The 19,746-nt window shown below is 57.3% G+C and overlaps 1 protein-coding gene across 2 annotated transcripts in view; it reads left to right on the top strand.

Annotated features, from left to right (window-relative positions):
• Nucleotides 1-18,067, top strand: part of ITGB2 (integrin subunit beta 2) — a 29,817-nt gene extending 11,750 nt beyond the window's left edge. For both annotated transcript variants that reach the window (XM_036767555.1, XM_036767556.1), the window contains exons 4-16: nucleotides 155-338; nucleotides 1,146-1,316; nucleotides 3,073-3,314; nucleotides 4,027-4,182; nucleotides 5,167-5,262; nucleotides 7,578-7,667; nucleotides 8,094-8,234; nucleotides 9,812-9,999; nucleotides 12,035-12,273; nucleotides 12,985-13,198; nucleotides 13,736-13,935; nucleotides 14,294-14,460; nucleotides 16,368-18,067. In XM_036767555.1, coding sequence (XP_036623450.1) covers nucleotides 155-338; nucleotides 1,146-1,316; nucleotides 3,073-3,314; nucleotides 4,027-4,182; nucleotides 5,167-5,262; nucleotides 7,578-7,667; nucleotides 8,094-8,234; nucleotides 9,812-9,999; nucleotides 12,035-12,273; nucleotides 12,985-13,198; nucleotides 13,736-13,935; nucleotides 14,294-14,460; nucleotides 16,368-16,430 — 2,151 coding nt within the window. In that variant the 3' untranslated portion in view covers nucleotides 16,431-18,067. The remainder of the gene's footprint in view (nucleotides 1-154; nucleotides 339-1,145; nucleotides 1,317-3,072; nucleotides 3,315-4,026; nucleotides 4,183-5,166; nucleotides 5,263-7,577; nucleotides 7,668-8,093; nucleotides 8,235-9,811; nucleotides 10,000-12,034; nucleotides 12,274-12,984; nucleotides 13,199-13,735; nucleotides 13,936-14,293; nucleotides 14,461-16,367) is intronic.
• The last annotated feature ends 1,679 nt before the right edge of the window (nucleotides 18,068-19,746 follow it).

The raw sequence follows: 19,746 nt of genomic DNA on the forward strand, positions 1-19,746 counted from the left end.
TTGGGGCAGTTAACAGCAATGGCCCTGCTGCCTGGTGCCAGTCACTGGTGTCCCAGGTCCTGCCTGGGACAGAGCTCTTCCTCCCGGCTCGACCCAGCTGGTGCCATCTTTCCCTTCTTGTCACTCTGATCTGTCCCTCGGTCTCTTTCCTCAGAATTTTGCTGAAAGAGGAGAACCCGACTCTATTCGCTGTGATACCAGACAGCAGCTCCTACAGCGTGGCTGCCAGGAGAGTGACATTGTGAATCCCCACAGCGTGGTCAACCCGAGACCTGACCCGCCTGGCACCAAGAGATCCCAGCTGACGCCTCAGAACATCCAGCTCCGGCTGCGGCCAGGTGAGGGTTGGCCTGCCCAGGAACCGGCTGGGGCTTTGGGGGACTTTCAGCAGATCCCTCCAAGGCCCATGGATTCCCTGGGCAGGCCAAACCATGGGGCAGAAGGGCCCAAGCTCTGGACAAGGACTATGTCTTATCCAAATGCCAACTCTCCCCCAGGTCCGGCATTCAGCAAGCACTGAAGGAGGGCCGAAGGATCAGGGAGCTAGAGGCAGGCAGGGCCTCGGAAACCACCTTCATTGTACAGATCAGGGAACTGAGACCCAGGGAAGGGGAAAGCCTGCACCAAGGCTCCCCAGGTGGTAACATTGAAGGCCTTTTTTTGCCTCCAGATCCCAGGTTCTGAGGAAGGGAGCAAGGCAGCTCAGTGCTTGGCACATAGTAGGTGCTTAGTAACGGTTTATTGACAGACTGACTCTTGGGGCTCAGAGGCTTCTGATGGAAGGTGGTTCACCCTTCTATGGCTCGTCTGAGACCGTGGCTTGGAAGGCAGGGTCCTGTGGTAGAATGTGGGCTCCCATACCTCGCACTGTGTGACTCAGTCCTAGCTGCTGATGGCACAGCACAGGCCCAGCAAAGGAGGGAGAGAAGTCTCCTTCCCTGGCTGCCAGTATGTCACAGGCTGGTCTGAGGAAGCTGAGGGCAGGCCCTGAGGGAGGTGCCCTCAGCAAAGCAGCTACGCTCGTGTTTAGAGGAGAGCCCAGTGGGTTGGGGAGAAGAAGCGGCCAGGCCTCCCCGTGATCTCTGGGTAGTCTCAGCTCCAAGGAGCCCTGGCACGACTGATCCCCTGCTTGTCTTCCCTGGTAGGTCAGACGGCAGCGTTCAACCTCACCTTCAACCGGGCCAAGGGCTACCCCATCGACTTGTACTACCTCATGGACCTGTCCTATTCTATGTATGATGACCTGATCAACGTAAAGAAGCTGGGGGGTGACCTGCTGAAGGCGCTGAATGAGATCACCGAGTCTGGCCGCATAGGTGCCTGTCTGCCCGGGACCCGGGGAGGGGAGGCCGTCCCTGCCACCTGCAGCTCTCTCGTCTGCTGGCTACAGTGGGCCCAGGCTGGCAGGATCCCTCTGGGTTCAGAGAGTTTGAACTAAAAAAGATGCTCAAGGAGAGCGAGTCCTTATAGGGGGTGATATGACTTGCCCAGGGTCACGTAGCTGATGAGTTTCCCATCTACTACTCCACCCCACCCCTGGAGGTGCTGCGGGCTCAAATCTCTCTCCTTCTCAGAGTGGCTTTGTGCCTTCCCTTTTGGGGATCTCCCAGTCTTCCAGGCTCAGGTCATGCCATAACCACAGGCCAGATGGAGCTCTGGGCCAGACACCAGGCCTCAAGGCCCTTGGGCCTTTGTTTCTCTGCTCTTCCTGTCCCTGACCTGCTCCCTGTAAAGGGCAGCCTGAACCAAAGCCTCCAGAGCCCTTGAAAAGAGACTCACGTGGTTAGAGACGCCAATGCTGGGTGGCTCTTTATGAATAACCTTTGGTAGGACTTCATTGTCCATGTGTGCATGCATAGTTCACTAACTCCATGAATTCCTCAGGGAAGACACTCCCTTCACAGGTGCTGGATGCAGCTCATCCACACCTCTTTATGCTGATGCTTACACGTCCATGCTCCTTTACACGCAGGCCCCTACCCCTACCAGCCCAAAGCACAGGGGTCTGCCTTCCAGCCAGAGGGCATGGGTCACTCTCCAGACAGAGGGCATGGGGTCCGCCCTCCAGCCAGAGGGCATGGGTGTGCCAGGCAGAGGACAAGGCCTGCCCTCCAGCCAAAGGGCATGGGTCACTCTCCAGACAGAGGGCATAGGTCACTCTCCAGCCCGAGGGCATGGGTCGCTCTCCAGCCAGAGGACATGGGTGTGCCAGGCAGAGGACAAGGCCTGCCCTCCAGCCAGAGAGCATGGGTCACTCTCCAGGCAGAGGGCATGAGTGGGCCAGGCAGAGGGCATGGGTTGCTCTCCAGCCCAAGGGCACAGGGTCCACCCTCCAGGCAGAGGGCATGAGTAGGCCAGGCAGAGGGCATGGGTCACTCTCCAGGCAGAGGGCATGGGTTGCTGTCCAGCCAGAGGGCATGGGTAGCTCTCCAGCCAGAGGGCATGGGTCACTCTCCAGGCAGAGGGCATGGGTCGCTCTCCAGCCTGAGGGCACAGGGCCCGGCCTCCAGTACAAGGCTCTTTCCCTAGAGCCTAGCTCCATGAGCCTGAACGTTGGTCAGGCTTTAAAAACCACATCTCTATATAACTGGCTTTGGTGGCAGTCCTGTGCGTCGTCTTTTATGCCTTCAGGACCCAACTCTGAGGCACCCGTGGGCCTCACCAGCCTGGCTGCCAATGGGGCCCAGGACCCCTGGAAGGCCAGGTCCATGCTCTCAGTCTCAAGCTTCTGTCCAGTGTCCCATCTTTGCCCGGAGCCTCTTTCCAATCCTGCAGTCTTAGAATCGAGAGCTTCCTTTGAGGCGCGGTCATGCGCCGCCGCCTCTGTGAAGCCTTCCCTGATTACCCCTCAGATTGTTCTGCATGCACGTTGTGTCAGGCTGGACGTAGGCTCCTTGAGGGCAGGGACTGTCCTGTGGTTATCTCTGAACTCTAGTGTGGCCGGAGGTGGCCTGTCCTTGGCCCAGGTCCCTGCAAGCTGCTGGAAGCCGGGCTGTGCCTTAGCCTAGGCTGCCCCTCCTGGGCCGGGGTCAGGCCGGAAGCCAGCCAGCCTCAGCTCTGGTTCTCACACAGGGTTTGGCTCCTTTGTGGACAAGACGGTACTGCCCTTCGTCAATACCCATCCCGAGAAGCTAAAACACCCCTGCCCAACCAAGGACACCCAGTGCCAGCCGCCCTTTGCCTTCAAGCATGTGCTGAAGCTCACCAATAACTCCAACCAGTTTCAGAGTGAGGTGGGGAAGCAGCTTATTTCTGGAAACCTGGACGCCCCTGAGGGTGGCCTGGACGCCATGATGCAGGTGGCTGTTTGCCAGGTAAGCCCAGTCAGGGGCCCAGCTCACCTAGACCACCCCTCCCTGCGCCCCTGGGCTCCTGGCAGCCAGGGCTAAGCTCGGGCTCCTGACCAAAAGGTGGGCAGAAGAGTGGGAAGGAGGAGCGGGCCACACAGAGCAGAACCTTCTGGTGGTCAAAGGCCCCGCTGGCCCCTCACGAACCCGGGTATAGGCAAAAGCTTGTGTCCAAGGGAAAGAGAGTCTGGCAGGGATAGGGGTCCCAAACCCAATATCGGGCTCAGGGCCTGGCTACGAGTTCCTGCCAGACACTAGGGCCCGAGCATGAGGTGTTGGCTGCACAGACAGGGCTTTGGAGCGTGTCTGCATCCCAGCATTTCACAGAGGCTTGTGGCCCAAGTGACTGGCCACATCACACAGGAAGGACACGAGCCCAGGTCCCTCCAGCTCAGACCTTCAGACCCAAGTCCTCTCTGTGCCTCAGTAATGAGGGAGAGGGACAATACTTGTCTCCCCACCTCCCCTGTCAGTTCCTGGCTGCCTCTCCCCCTCCCGCTGCCTTGGTCCCTCCTGCCTCCAGAGAAAGAGGGAAATGAGGCATGTGTGGCCCAGCCACGGAAGGCCCCACACCAGCTTTGCGCCGGACCGTCCGTCTGTTCCTCGGGGCTGCCTGGTTGAGTAGCGGAAATCCACCAAGTGTCCATCAACCCAGAAATCCTGGCCTTGCACTTTTCAGGATGAAATTGGCTGGCGTAACGTGACTCGTCTGCTGGTGTACACCACTGACGATGGCTTCCATTTTGCGGGAGATGGGAAACTTGGTGCCATCCTCACCCCGAACGATGGTCGCTGTCACCTGAAGAACAACCTGTATGAAGACAGCAACAAGTTTGTAAGTGCCTCGGAGCCCCCGCCTCGCACTCTCCTCCTCCTCTCAGGGGCGACAGCATGGGTGACATCGTCAGGGCACCATCTTGAAATATGGCCCTAGAGGAGGGAAGGGGCGATAGAAATGAGTGCAGTCAAGGACCAGGATAGGACCGATCTGCTTTCTGGAGCTCTGGGTGGCCTCGAGGGGTCTAGCTGAGAAAGGGATATCCAGACAGAGTCTTGGGACAAGAGCCAGAGGCCAGAGAGGAAACCGGCTGTTGATCTCAGGGCTCTCCAACTTCCCTGGGGGCCTTGGGAAGCCTATGGATAGAGCCCTTGGCAGAATCATGGGGTTTTTACATTCTGAATTCAAGGAAGTGCCAAACTTCAGTTAGAGGTTAACAAGAATGGAGTTGTGAATCTTGTCCACCTGACACTGCAACCAAAGCAGAAAGGGGCAGGACAAAAGAAGAGGCCTTGCGCCCACAGTGTGTTAATGTTGATTTGCCCAACAATGGAGGTGTGGGCCCTTGGCCTTAGGTTCGAGTCCTGCCTCTGATTCTATGGCAGAGTGACCCTGGGCAGGTTGGGTCATCTCCCAGTGTCCCAGGCAGCTCCTGAAGGGAGCCCACGCTGATACAGGGGAGCAGGTCACATAAGGGGAACCATTGGGAGGAGAGGCCAGTGAGCTTCTGGGCCCAGGGAGTGTCTGTGAGGCAATGGAGACCAAGCGTTTGTTTCTGCAGCAAAGCCATGGCCCAGGGTCAACAGTGGTCCAGCATCCCCAGGGAGAAAGCCAGGGGTCTGGGCGGGCACCAGACAAGCTACTGCTCACTGCTCACTGCATGCTCCCTCTCCCTCCTCTCTCTTTCTCTCTCTCTCTCTCTCTCTCTCTCTCTCTCTCTCTCCCTCTCTCTCTCTCTCTCTCTCTCTCTCCCTCCCTCCCCCTCTCTCTCCCCACCCCACCCCCGTCCCTCTCTCTCTCCCTCTCCCTACCCCCCCCCAGGACTACCCCTCCGTGGGGCAGCTGGCACAGAAACTAGCTGAGAACAACATCCAGCCCATCTTTGCTGTGACCAAAAAAATGGTCTCAACGTATGAAGTAAGTGGGGGGCCTGGGGTCAGGCAGACCCAGGTACAAGTCCTGCCTCAGACACTGATTTGGTGACCCTGGGCAAGCAGCTTGACCTCTGCCTCGGTTTCCTTATCTGTGACACGGGGTGACATTCTAGCTCTCAGGGTTGTCGTGAAGACCCTACAAGAGAACAGGGAGGCTTCGTGAATGCACAGCTGCTGCTGGGACCAGACTGTTAGGGCCACTTAACAAGCGCCCGTTCTGTCGGTGCCCCAGGATCCTGCAGGGGCTTTGGTTCTCACTGCCGTACACAGCCTTTGGCTGAAGACTGAAAACAGCCCTGGGTCCTACCTGAATCTGAGCTGGGCTGGATGGGGTGGGGTGGGGTGGGGTAGGGAATGTGTCTGAGAGAGGATGTGAGGGGAGGGGCTGTGAAAGGAGGAGCTGTGAGGGGAGGGGGTGTGAGGGGAATGAGGGCAGGGGCTGTGAGGGGAGGGGGTGTGAGGGGAATGAGGGGAGGGGGTGTGAGGGGAATAAGGGGAGGGGCTGTGAGGGGAGGGGGTGTGAAGGGAATGAGGGCAGGGGCTGTGAGGGGAGGGGGTGTGAGGAGAATGGGGGGGGCTCTGAGGTGGGGATGTGAGGGGAATGAGGGGAGGGGGTGTGGGGAGAATGGGGGAGCTCTGAGGTGGGGGTGTGAGGGGAATGAGGGCAGGGGCTGTGAGGGGAGGGGCTGTGAGGGGAATGAGGGGAGGGGCTGTGAGGGGAGGGGGTGTGAGGAGAATGGGGGGGGCTCTGAGGTGGGGGTGTGAGGGGAATGAGGGCAGGGGCTGTGAGGGGAGGGGGTGTGAGGGGAAGGGGTGTGAGGGGAATGGGGGGGCTGTGAGGGGAGGGGGTGTGAGGGGAATAAGGGGAGGGGCTGTGAGGGGAGGGGGTGTGAGGGGAATAAGGGAAGGGGCTGTGAGGGGGGGGGGTGTGAGGGGAATGAGGGGAGGGGGTGTGAGGAGAATGGGGGGGGCTCTGAGGTGGGGGTGTGAGGGGAATGAGGGCAGGGGCTGTGAGGGGAGGGGCTGTGAGGGGAATGAGGGGAGGGGCTGTGAGGGGAGGGGGTGTGAGGAGAATGGGGGGGGCTCTGAGGTGGGGGTGTGAGGGGAATGAGGGCAGGGGCTGTGAGGGGGAGGGGAATGAGGGGAGGGGCTGTGAGGTAAGGGGAATGGGGGGGGGCTCTGAGGTGGGGGTGCGAGGGGAATGAGGGGGGGAGCTCTGAGGTGGGGGTGTGAGGGGAATGAGGGGAAGGGGTGTGAGGGGAATGAGGGGAGGGGCTGTGAGGGGAATGAGGGCGGGGGCTGGGAGAGGAGGGGCTGCCAGCCATCCATCCTACAGTTTGGTTTCCTCCGGCTGCTCCCCCCACCCCCAGAGTCCCTCAGGGGGCTAGAGCTGGGCTCGGCTTCCGGCCAGGAGAGGCGCCTTCGGGTCAGAGTCTGGCTGGGGCTTCCTCAGGGACCTGAGAGTTAGATGGGCATAAACCAAGAACAGGAATCTCACTATCTCACAGAGGAGGAGGCTGAAGCTAGTGAATGTCTGAGGCAGGATTTGAACTCAGGTCTCAAGCCCAGGACACCATCTGTCCACTGCCCCATCAGCTGCCTCTCACCCCAGCCCCATATTGTCCAGATGAGGTTCGGAATGAGCCCTTTGCTGCCGGACAGCGTGTCCATGGGAGGGAGGGGATGTGCGGATGTGCAGCTGGTGCTGGAGCCCATCCCCGGTTCTCCCACTTGTGGGGGGGAACACGCCCCTTCCAAGGAGATGAGCTCAGCAAAAGCAGGGCCAGGCCCTGGGCCGGGCTGCGGCATCGTTCAGGGGTGGGTTAGGGAGGAACAGGCCTTGTCTAACAGCCCTACTTCACAGAGAAGGGGGACTGAGCCCCGGAGACTCAGGGGGATGGACTTGCCCAAGGGCACAGGGTGGGATTCTGTTTCTACAGGCCGGGCCCTTTCCAGTGTGCCGGGGTGAAGGGAGCCTGCAGTGGGCAGCTGGCAAAGAGCCCTGGGAACAGGGCTAGGCAGGCCGGCCCAGCCCCAGTCCCTTGGTCAGTGTCGATGAAGCCTCTGCTGTGTGCCAGGAGGCGGGCATGGGCAGGGTGGCCTGCTCCAGTGTGTGGGTGCGTGACTCCTGGCCTTAGAGATATTGCCCAACCAGATGCCTGGAGAATGTACCCTGGCCAGCCCCACGTCATCCCATGGTTCTGGGGTGTGAGGAGACAGGAAGGGGTACCCCTGGGCACTGTATAGGGGGCAATCACTGACTCCACCGGGTGACACGTTCTTTTTCTTAATTGGCAGAAACTCACAGAGATCATTCCCAAGTCAGCGGTTGGGGAGCTGTCCGATGACTCCAGTAACGTGGTGCAGCTTATTAAGAACGCTTACAACGTAAGTCTGCCTGTGCGTGCTGGCATGGTGGCATTTAGGGTCAGACAGACCCCGATGGGACAGCTCCCTTCCCTGTCTGTCCCCACTCTATAGTAACCAGCAAGGAAGGCTGCTTGGGAGCCCCAGCCGCACCACTAGAGGTGACCAGGTGGCAGGCCAGCCGTTTTTCATGCCTCTGCTCCCAAGCGGGCAGAAGCACAGGGCCCGGAATCCCCAGGAGATCCTTGGCTAGCAGAGGGTGACAGTGAGGGACTCCTGGTGGGGACCAGCGTGGGGAGAGCCCAAAGTGTGAGGAGGGCTGCCCTGGAAAATTAGATCTCAGGGGCATCCATGGCCTTCTTCCCTGACTGACAGAGGGCAGAGCCTTGGGCCAGAGTGCACTAGACTGGCCGTCGCCTCTGCTCACCATTCATTCTCTGCCCCCAGAAATTGTCCTCGAGAGTCTTTGTGGATCACAGCATCGTCCCAGACGCTCTGAAGGTCACCTATGACTCCTTCTGCAGCAACGGCCAGTCCATGGTGGACCAGCCCAAGGGAGACTGTGATGGGGTCCAGATCAATGTGCCGGTAAGAAGGCCCCCATTGGCGACTGTCTCCTGTGTTCTAGAGCATCAGAGCCGAGGCAGATGGCACACCAGCTTTGGGGACGGAGGGGACACAATGTTCTCTTTGGACAGAGAGAGAAACTGAGGCTCAGAGACACAGCAGGGGCAAAAATGGGCAAGCGAGGAGGTCTCTTGTTGACCCCTTTCCCCCACTCCTAAGACCTCAGCCATGATCATGATCATTCAGCACCTCTGGAGCCCCTCCTCACCCCCGTACTGGGAATTTGACGCTATAATTATCCCCATGGGGCAGTTTGGGAGACTGAGGCAGAGAGGTTAAGTGCCTCGCCCAGGTCCTAGGTCTTCTTGACCCCAGGCTGCCAATCATTGGTGATCCTGCATGAGAATCTTGTCTACACCCCACCCTCCTCGTCAGGAAGGCTTCTGAGGAAGAGGACCTTCCTCCCACGTATGGACAGCTCTCACCCCCAGAGCCCTCTCCTGATCGCAGGCCTAAATCTGCCTCCAACCCTAACCCTAAATGGCTGGTTCTGCTTTCTGGAGCTAAGCAGGACAAGCTGAATGCAGGCCACATGACCCCCCTGAGCCTCCTTGCTCTTTTAAAAAAAAAATCGATGTTTATTCTGAACTTTAGAACCAGCAAAGAGCTTTGCTATGCACAGCTCACCCCCAGGAAGTCGGCTTCTTGAGGGGAGTCCTCCATCCTTCCTCTGTGGGTGCTAACATTTGAAAGGGGGCCCCTGGCTACCTCTTCCCATTCCCCTCAGGCCTCTGGCCTCCCTCTTCCCACAGGCCCCTGGCCTCAGTCTTCCTGTCCCTACCCCCACCCCCAGGCCTCTTGCTTCCCTCTTCCTGTTCCCTGCTGGCCTCTAACTAGGTTCTGAGCCGTTCTTCACTGGAAGAAGTCACTTCTTGTGTTTTGGGGCCCAGATGTTTGCTGGTGTGGGTGAGGGGGAGTATGGGCATCCAGGCAGGCGTGGATGCCCTTCCCTTGTGCAGGGAAGCACCCCCAGGTTCTCCCAAGTCTCCTGATGCAGCCTCACCTTTCCAGCCTCCTGGAGCAGCTGCCTCCTGGAAGTCCAGAGGGGCTAACTGAGATTGGAGGGGGAGGGGAGGGCACCGCCCCAGTCCCTTGTTCTTTTCCAAGTAAAAAGGGACAAACAATGACCGGCAGATTGGTTACTGGGGTTGGGCTGGTGAAGGGAGGAGGAAGAGAAACTAAATGCTTGTTAATTTTAATTTACAAAAATGAAAAGTGAACTGGCCCCTGTAGGGAATGAGGACCTGCTCCTCTGTTAGGCAGATGGTGTCCCCCCTCCCCCGCACCACCCAGGGCAGCGCAGGCCAGGCCAGAAGAGCAGGCATCTGGACCTTCCCTTCCTTCTTTGCTCCCATCAGGGGTCTCTTTACCTCACATCCATCTCTCTCTCTCTGGGTTTCCACTCCGTCTCTGCCCCCAGCCCAGGTGTCTGTCTCCAGGGTCCCCCTGGGGGGTCTCTGGGCCCCCTCAGCCCTGCCCCATCTATCTGTCTCTGGGCTTGGGCCTTACCCACCCTCCCCCATTCCGCCTTCTCTCAGATCACCTTCCAGGTGAAAGTGACGGCCAGCGAGTGCATCAAGGAGCATTCCTTCACGATCCGGCCCCTGGGCTTCACAGACACGGTCACAGTGCAGGTGCTGCCACTCTGCAAGTGTGACTGTGAGGAGCAGAGGCTCAACAGGCAGCATTGTCACAACAAGGGCTTTGTGGAGTGTGGCATCTGCAGGTGAGGGGGCTGGCTGTGGGCTGCCCTGGGGATGCATGCAGCGCACGGACACATCTGCACATGTGCATGCATGCACTGCAGACGTCACGCACAGACGCCTGGACACACACCCTTCCACATGTATACAAACACACATATACAGTGCATGGACACATCTGCACATGTGCACGCATGCACTGCACACGGCACACACAGACGCCCGGACACACACCCTTCCACATGTATGCAAACACACACATACAGTGCACGGACACTTCTACACATGTGCACGCATACACTGCACACGTCACACACAGACACCCGGACACACACCCTTCCACATGTATGCAAACACACACATACAGTGCACGGACACTTCTACACATGTGCACGCATGCACTGCACACGTCACACACAGACGCCCGGACACACACCCTTCCACATGTATACAGACACACGCACAGCGCACAGACACATCTACACGTGTGCATGCATGCACTGCACACGTGACACACATGTATATACAGACACACACAGTGCACGGACACATCTACACGTGTGCACGTGCACGCATACATATACACACCTGCACACATGCATGTGCACCCCGTATCACTTATACACTTGTGTAAACACATGTACACACATGCACACTGCACACACATCACACACAGACGCCCAGACACATGCCCTCCCACATGTATACAGAGACACACATACACATGCATGCACACACACACACCCAAGCACACATGCACACGTATACAGTGCACACACATGTACACAATACACACATGGACACACATACACAGTTATACATGCCGACACATGCACATACAGGTGCACATACTCACCTACATACACACACATGCATCTACTCACATACACATGCACACAAGCACAGGATCCCACGACAGGGGGCACTGAGGCTGGCATTCCCACCCTCCTTCATCCCGTTGATGACAGACACCAGGATCCTGCAGTCCTGGAGCAGAAGACTCCGCACTGGACTTACCACCACCATACAGCTTAGAACGTCCCGTGCCCGTGTTTAAATGGGGGAGTCAGAGGCCCAGGCTCCAAGCCCAGGCCTGGGCATCAACAACTACGGCCCTTTGGGCCTGACCTCCCCTGTCCATAAAATAAGGAGGGGAGACTGATGACCTCGCAGGCCCCTCTCACCTCTGAGTCTCAATGGACTGCTGGGCCCCAGGCCCAGAAAAGGTTCACCAGCAGTCACCGTCCTGAGCTTTCAGTCCGAGTCACCCAAGGGGTGACTCATCCCCAGATAAGTCTGATGCCAGGCAAGGTGTGACAGAGGAGCTGGAGAGTAAGGAGACAGGCACACAGGCAGTCAGACAGACAGCCAGGCGGGCCAGCAGAGAGGGGAGATGAGGGAGGGGGACCAGAGTACCAAAGAGGAGATGTACAAACAGCCTGGCTGTGGGTGATGAGGCTCTTCAGGCCTCCCTCAGGTCCTGGCCTGAATAAAGGCAGATAGGAAGGGGAGGGACAGAGCAGCAGGGACAAGACTCTTGGTGGTGGATGCCCAGTCCCCTGGCCAGCCCTGGTCTTGTGCAGCAGATGACCTGAGAGAGAGAGAATGCCCCAATCCCAAGAGAATGCTAAGAGCTCCCTGGCCTATGTTTGACTGCTGGGCAGGAGAGTTCTCATGTTGAAGGGGGCAGCCCTGGAGCTGAGTCTTAAAGAAAATGGGGAGAGGGCATTCCAGGCATAGGAACAGACCATAAGAGCTGTGGAGGCCAGAGATGGTGTGGGAAACAGCAAAAAGGCCAGTTTGGATGGAAAATGAGGAGGCTGCAGCCAGACAGAAGACTTCAGGAGCAGGGAGGGGCTCCTGAGAAGGGTTCCTGGGGGCTCACCTTGTCACAGACAGGAAGGTCAGGGAGTGGAGACCAAGCTGTGAAGCCTGATCCTGGCTCCCTGGCTGACCCAGCATGAGGCCCTGGACTCTGGGCCGAGAAGGGGGCCAGACACGGTGAGTCCTCAGCTCCTGTCCAGCCAGCCCCACAGTTGTGCCTTTCCCCTCCCCTAGATGTGACCCGGGCCACATTGGCAAGACTTGTGAGTGCCAGACCCAGGGCAGGAGCAGCCAGGAGCTGGAGGGAAGCTGCCGGAAGGACAACAGCTCAGTCCTGTGCTCTGGGCTGGGGGACTGCATCTGTGGCTTGTGCATCTGCCACGCCAGTGACGATAAACAAGTCTATGGGAAATACTGCGAGTGTGACAACATCAGCTGTGAGCACTTCAACAATTCAGTCTGTGGAGGCAAAGGTGAGACCCCGGGGCCAAGGCAGCCAAAGCCTGGGCAAGCCCCAAGCTTCTGCTGGTACATGTTTGGTAGACTTGATAGTGCCGGAAAACGGAATCGAGCCCTTGACGAGGTGTGAAGAGGGTTCCCTGTGTGTTCATGGCGGGTTCTGAGCTGTCCCCAACATGTGCCGGGGACAAAAGGTTCCCAGGGGTTAAGATGTATTCATTTATTAGAGGCAGCCGAGAGGTGCAGTGGGTGGTGCACCAGGCCTGGATTAGCATGATCCTGAGTTCAAATCCAGCCTCAGACAGGGACTAGCTATGCCTCGCCGGGCAAATCATTTAACCTGCTTGCCTCAGTTTCCTCATTTATAGAACGGGATAATGACAGCGTCCACCTCCCAGAAGGTTGTGAGGGGATCAAGGTCTTAGCACAGCGCCTAGCACTTAGTAGGTGCGCAGTCAGTGCTTGCTCCTCCCTCCCTCCTTTTCTCCTTCCTTGGTTCCTGGGTCCCTTACCCATCTACCCTGTGAAGCCTTGCTCTCAGCTCAGGCAGAATTAATGAGAGCTGATGCATTGTGGGAAGGTCTTTTGCACACAGCACACAGTAGGTGCCGCATAAATACTTGTTTCTGCCCTTCCCCTTGTTAAGTGGGAGCGGGGACTGTTTCCTTTGGGGATTCTCCAGAGGCCCTGGGCCGGACACTGATGGGTCGTGTCTCTGGTCTCAGGCACTTGTGACTGTGGGAAATGCAAGTGTAAGGCCGGCTTCGAAGGGAGCGCGTGCCAGTGTGTGAAATCCACCGAGGGCTGCCTGAACGAGAACAAGGTGGAGTGCAGCGGCCGCGGCAAGTGTGAATGCAACCAGTGCAAGTGCGACTCGGGCTACCAGGCCCCTTACTGCAAGATATGCCATGGCTGCCCAAAGCCCTGCAGCCGCTATGTGTGAGTGAGGGAGCCCTGTGATGCCCCCTGCCCCCAGGGATGCACAGGGTAGCTGGGCTGGTATGGGCAGGCAGCCCCTGGGGATGCAGTGGGCTGGGGCTAGGGGCAGGGCTGGCATGGCACACAGCCCCTTGGGGATGCTCAGGGCTGGGGGTGGGGCTGATGTGGGCACATAGCCCCTGGGGATGCTTGGGGCTGGGCTGGAGGCAGAGCTGGCATGGTCAGGCACCCCTCCCACTCCCCCCCATGGTGGTGGGGGGTTGGCAGAGATGGACTAGGCTGGGGCTTTTCTCACTGACTGCCTTGGCCAAGGAGGTTCCCTCCAGGTGGGCAGGTGGCTTTCTTGAGGTGGCTTCGTCCGCAGTTGCTCCACGTGGAGGAAATCCCAGCGTGGCTCATTCCCACACTGGCTCCTGAGCCTGAGGGCCTGGCTGCCCACTGCCCATCTCTGGCTCATGCCCAGCTGCATCCCAGAGGACAAGGGAGCCAGTGCCAGGCTGGAGAGGTCATGCCTGACGTCCATGTGCTTTTCTCTAGCTCGTGTGCGGAGTGCATGAAGTTCCAGACGGGCCCTTTTGCAAAGAACTGCAGCGTGGCCTGTTCTGGCCTGACACAGGTCCTGAGTCCCACGGGCGACCTGTGCAGGGAACAGGCCTCAGATGGCTGCTGGCTGCTGTACAACATGTACCAACTAGATGGACGTGAAAAGTACCAGATCTACGTGAAGGAAGAGCGAGGCAAGGCCCGGGGCCACCCAGGGCACCCTGTTCCTCCTGTGGGGCTGGGCTGTAGAAAGCCTGCATTTCAGAAAATGGAGGATCTGGATTCTAGTCATCTCTCAAGCCAAGGGCACTCTGAGGCACCTTCCACCCGGAAGACTGTGAGGGCAGCTTTCCAAAGCGCTTAGGGATGCTTTTATCCTGAGAAAGTGCTGGCCTCAGCCAAAGGGACAGAACCAGTGATTCCCAAGAGAACAGCACCCCCCCCCCCAACGGGAGAGCCCTGGCATGGGAGACAGGAGAGGAGGGGGCGCAGGCCTGGGACTGCTGTCTCACAGTGTGCCCTGTCCTCACCCCTGGCACTTCTGATCCACAGAATGCATAGCAGGACCAAACATTCCCGCCATCATCGGGGGCACCGTGGCTGGAGTGGTGCTCATCGGGGTGCTGCTGCTCGCCATCTGGAAGGTCTTGACGCACTTCAGTGACCTTCGTGAATACAAGCGGTTTGAGAAGGAGAAGCTGAAGTCCCAGTGGAACAATGTGAGTGCCTACTCTGTCCTGGCTACCCACACTGTCCCCGACTCTAAGCAGGAACCTTAGAGGTCAGATTCCAGACAGTGTTAGAGCCTTGGGCCTGGTGTACAGGGCTATTCCTCAGGCAGCTCTTTAAGCACCTACTATGTGCCAGACCCTACCTTGAAAGAGGGGCTGACAGGCTGCTGGGAGCCACAGCACGTACCCAGAGCAGAATGTGGGATCGAGACAATCTGTACAGGAAGAGAGCTCCAACAGGCGAGATCCAGGCAGGCTTCCCTGGAGGAGGGGGCCCCTGAGCAGAGCCTGGAAAAGAGGACCAGGAGGGTGTCCCAGGCAGGGGACACAGCCCATGTAAAGGTGGGGAGACTGGAGAGAAATGCCACATTCACAGAAGAGAAGGTTTGGCGGGTCAGAATGCAGCATGGCAGTGGAGAGGTGGGCTCATCAAAGGCCTGAAATGCCAGGAGCAGAGTTTCTGGTTGCCCTAGCAGGCAAGTGACCTGGGCTCCAAGAAAGGGGGCTTGGGTTGCTCTACAGTGGATGGAGAAGATACAGAATGGAGGCATGGTGACCAGCCAGCCAGACGGCCGGCCATTGGCTACAAGTGAGGAGGGCCTGCCCAAATGAGGAGAGTGGCTACACGCTGTATGGAGAGGAGAGGATAGGGATGGGAGGTACTGCCAAGAAAACCTCGCAGACGACTGGATGGGGGCAGGGTAGGGGAGAGGCAAGGGTCTGGGAAACCCCCTCTGCAGGTGTGGCCAAGAGAGGCTGGGGTGCCATGGACAGAAGCGCTAGTGTAGAGGGCCGTACAAGGGTTCTGAGTCTGAGGTGCCCAGCCTGCCTGCCCACCTCTCATGCCAAGGGTTCAAGAAGCGACTGTTGGGGTGTTAACAAGTTTTGGCTTTGTTCCTTAACCAAAATCTGCCTCCTCGCCCTCCCTCATTGAGAAGGAAAGAAAAAGAAAAGCTTGGTAACAGAGTCTTGGCTCAGCTAGGCAAATGCCCACATTAGCCATGCCCACAAAGGCTCTGTGTCTCTGTGCCCAGGAGGGGGGCAGCGTGCTCCAGCAGCAGCTAAGGAGAGCCCAGGCAGAACCCATATGCCCTGGACATTTGCAAGGCAGGGATTTGGGCAAGGCATTTCATTGTTGGCACAGGAGATGGGGCATGAGACAGCAAAGGAAGCGAGGAAAGTATGGAAGCAGCTGTCACCTGTCACCAAAGGGAGGGGAGTGGGCCGGAGCTGGGGACAGGGAGGAGTCATCAGGGCCAGATGCTGCAGGGTGATTGGGGTGGACGAGAACCAGGCATTGAGCTGGCAAGATACTTGGCACCCTGGGAGAATTTCAGCCTAATTACAGGGTCAGAAGCCAGAGTGTAGGGAGGGGATGAGAAGTGGGTAGAACTGGAGATGTTGGAAGCCAAAGCTGACCACCAGCCTTTGGCTATGAAGGAAGGAGAGGTCGACGTGGGTGGGGCATCACAGGAAGGCTTTTTTGAAGGACAGGAGATATTGGCACATATTTGTAAGCAGCAGGGCAGTAGCTGCTGGATCAGAAGAGAATGATCCCAAGGGTTGTTGTGGGATGGGGAGACATGGAGGAGATGAGGGCGGCTGGGACTCAGAGGCAGGAGAAGAGAGTCTACCATTGGCCTCCCACCCACCCCGAGAGCCATCCCCCAGAAGAGAAGGAAAAAAACCAGCCCAACAAAGCTAGCCAACACATGGGGAGAGGTTGACCCTCATACCCATGGTCTCCCACCTCTGGCAAGAAGGTGGGAGGGGAGAGAAACATCTTCTCTGCCCTCCATGAGCCCTGACTGTCCTCCAGCCCAGCCCTATCAACATTTGTTCTTCTGGTAGCCACAGGATAGCCGATTCATTCTCTGAACTGTTTGCCTTCCTAGGATAATCCGCTTTTCAAGAGCGCAACAACAACTGTTATGAATCCCAAGTTTGCCGAGAACTAGGTGCCCGCTCCTCCTGAAAAGCTGCAAAGAGCCCCACTCCGGTCACCTTCTGAAACAGCCACATCTGCCAGGGAGAGCCATCGCTGGCCCTGCGGGACAAGGATCCTGGACTTTGGGCTAGACCCTGGAAGGTGCCTCTCACAGCAGCCACTGAGGCCACACGAGCTACGGCTCTTGTCATTCGGACCCTCGTGAGATTTTGACCTGCTTGAGGACCTGCCCAGTGTCTCTAGCAGGTCTTGCCCTCGCTAGGATTTCTTTCCACCTTCCCTGAGGACTTGAGTGCTGAGTCGGACAGTTCTGATGGTGGAAAAATCCCAAGTGACCTGTTTGGTCAGGCCTCCCTGCCCATGACTCCTGAGTGCCTGCCTTGCCAACCGGATGAGTATTTTCTGTCTCTTCACATCTTTGCAGTTCAGCCCACGTGTCTGATAGATGTCTACATTCTTCCTTCTTCCAGCACTTATGGGTACCTCTGTCCACCCCAGGGGCTTCCACTTAGATATTCTACTCGGTGCCTACTCCTGACATTAAGCGGGTGTGGGGTTTGGAAATATGTGACAGAATGATCTAGAAGTTCTAGGTTGTTCATGCTGAAAAGTGGATAGACAGATGTGTGGAAGGACAGATGGATGAATGGATGAGTGGGTAGATGGCTGGATAGATGGGCCTGTACCATGAAACCTGTAGGAACTGAGAAGGGTCGTGGGGTACACACTCAGCTACAGTCTCATTTCTGCATTGTCAAACTCCCGTGACTTTCCTCCATTGTGCGTGTGTCATATTTCAGTAGATTTTATAGGCAAGGTTTGGCTAGAAATGACCCACATCTCCGTAGGCTCCAAGTCTGGAATCTGGCTCAGTGGTTTGGTAGCAAATGCCCACTGGCAGGGTCCTCCCCTCTCCCCAGATAACCAAGCAGATACAAGAGAGAGAGTTCACTGCACTCCTGTTTTTTAAAACTTTTATTAAAATGCCAACAGATTGATTGGCCTCTAATTTCTTTTTTTGAACAAAATCATATCCTTGTGAGAGCAAAGTTTAAAGAAATACAAACTCCATCCCACTAAACGCTATTATTAAAGCCCACCTAATCTGGTCTCAGATGGACCCTTTTCCAGAACAGACTTTTCTCTTTCTCTTCCTTGTACAAGCCCCAGGCCTTGTCCCACCCACAGGTTCCTGCTCCTATCAGCTGGTGTAGAGGAGAATGGGTCTCTTCTCCTAAGGCCTTCCTGTGGTCAGGATGTTCAGCTAATCCGTAGAACTGACAAAGTACACGATTTGTTAGTAAACAGAGACACTCCCCCTCCCCTGTCCCAGTCCAACAAAGGAGCCCCGATGCCTTGCCTTCCCTGAATTCAGGGCTAGAACAGACTGAAACCAATGGAGTTCCTCTTTGGTTCCCTCCTCTGGAGTGGAATGAAGCAGCCAGCACTTGCTCAGCAGACCCTCCGCCCAAGCGCTCAGCCTTCTGGAGCATGAATACACAAGGGCTCCTCTCCTTTGAAAAGGGGCAGGCATCAGAGCCAGTGCTGTGACTGACCCGACCCTGTGCTGGGGGCGTCTGCATCTAGTACACACATCTTAGGTGCCTTTCACTGCACATGGAAACACTGATTATCTTGCTTCCCAAAGTTTGTCTCATTTGCTACTTGGGTTTATTCCATGTGTGCCATGAGTCTCGGTGGTGGGGTAGAGGGTGAACTCATGACTCCTCCCAGCCCTGGGGCTGGCTGCTCACACTGATCTGGTCCCAGAGAGGTGGGGATGGGACAGAGGTGGAGATGCTCCGAGGAGGGTCAGCTCAGCTGTCCTCATACCCCCACCCCACCCTCTCTGATCCTGTTCAGAACAAGGGTGAGGCTCAGGAAAGAGGCAGGACCTGGGCACACCATGAGCTGGGCTGGCCCAGCCAGTCTCCAGCCTACACTTCAAAGTGGGAGCCAGGAAAAGGTATTCTGTGTCCCCTCCCCCTCCCCTAGGAGGGTTAATTCCTGGATATCCTGGATGCAGAGGGAGCTGTGGGGCAGGGTCTGGAGCTGGCTGTGCCCCCTCCCACCCGCTGGGGTGCCATCAGAGGCCTCGCTCACTCCTCCCTTAAGACACTTGCCCCAAGATCAGTGCAATTCTCTTCCAGGCTTAGGACACACTGAATGTGTCTGCTCCCTCTCACTTGCTTCTGGCCCAGTCTGCAGGTTGGGGTGACTTCCCCCTCCCCTGCAGCCTGAGCAGGTCCCAGTTTAGGTCAAGCCACAGTGAGCCGGCTTTGTCTGGGCTAGGGTGGATCTACTGAGGCTGCTGGGGAGGGGGCATCCTATCTAATAGGGTATGCCTTGGAGCAAGGCGACAGGGAGGTGTGGCCAGGGGGCTCCATGGGGGACTGCAGGAGGCCTGGGGCACCCTGGACCACAGGTTCTCAAACTCTAAAAAGGGCATCAGGTGGGCTGACCACCCTGAGGCCCTTCCCAGCCCTATGCAGCACCCCAAGTCGATGATCCACACACAGCTTTGAAGTGTCCCAAATGTTGGAGTCAGTGGTGAAAGATACTCTCTGAGGCCTGGGATCTGAGGACACCTCCAGGGCACCCTGGGCTGGGACAAAGTACCCCCCCACAAGCTCCTAGGCCAGGAAAGGGAGGCCCAAGAGCCCTGGCTTACTCACCTAGACCAACCCCCTTCTCCTTCAAGGGCAAGGCCCTTAGGCACCCTTCCCAGATGGCACCAGTGACTACGCTCCTATGGCCCAGACCAATCACTTGGCCAGGTCTCCCCTTCCTGCGGGGATGAGGCCTGGTCTAAATTGGAAACTGTGCTGGATTTCCCCTCCTGAAGTTGCTTCTGGAACTAAAAAGCCACATCTGAACCCCCACCTTAGGGACCTTTCATTCTTGAACCTAAATCTTATCTCCACCACCCCAAATCTTAAGAAATCTTATCTTTTTCATGCTTATCTCCACCCTTCCTGGTGAAAACTGAGATTATTGTTCCAGAGGCTTATCATAGAGGACATTTAAGAAAATGGTTCAGTAAGCACAAGGGGAAAACATGGTGTTCAGCTATGTCAGAGGCCCCGTGGTGTCGGCTCAGAGGATCAGGATAGGGGAAACCTCAATGATGCAGAATCCAAATAACTGAAGCCGGGGAGGCTGAGGTTTGCAGAGTGGGAGGGCAGGAGTCAGTCCTTCAGCCGCCTCTGTGACCTAGCTAAGTCATAGGGCTTCTGATGAGGGGGCCCCCCAAGTTCCTGAGGAGGGGGGGGTACCTCTGAGCAGAGGACACCGAGGGCAGGAGCCTGAACTGCTCCTCGTTTTAC

The sequence above is a fragment of the Trichosurus vulpecula genome, chromosome 7, assembly GCF_011100635.1.
Source record: "Trichosurus vulpecula isolate mTriVul1 chromosome 7, mTriVul1.pri, whole genome shotgun sequence".
Lineage (NCBI taxonomy): Eukaryota > Metazoa > Chordata > Mammalia > Diprotodontia > Phalangeridae > Trichosurus > Trichosurus vulpecula.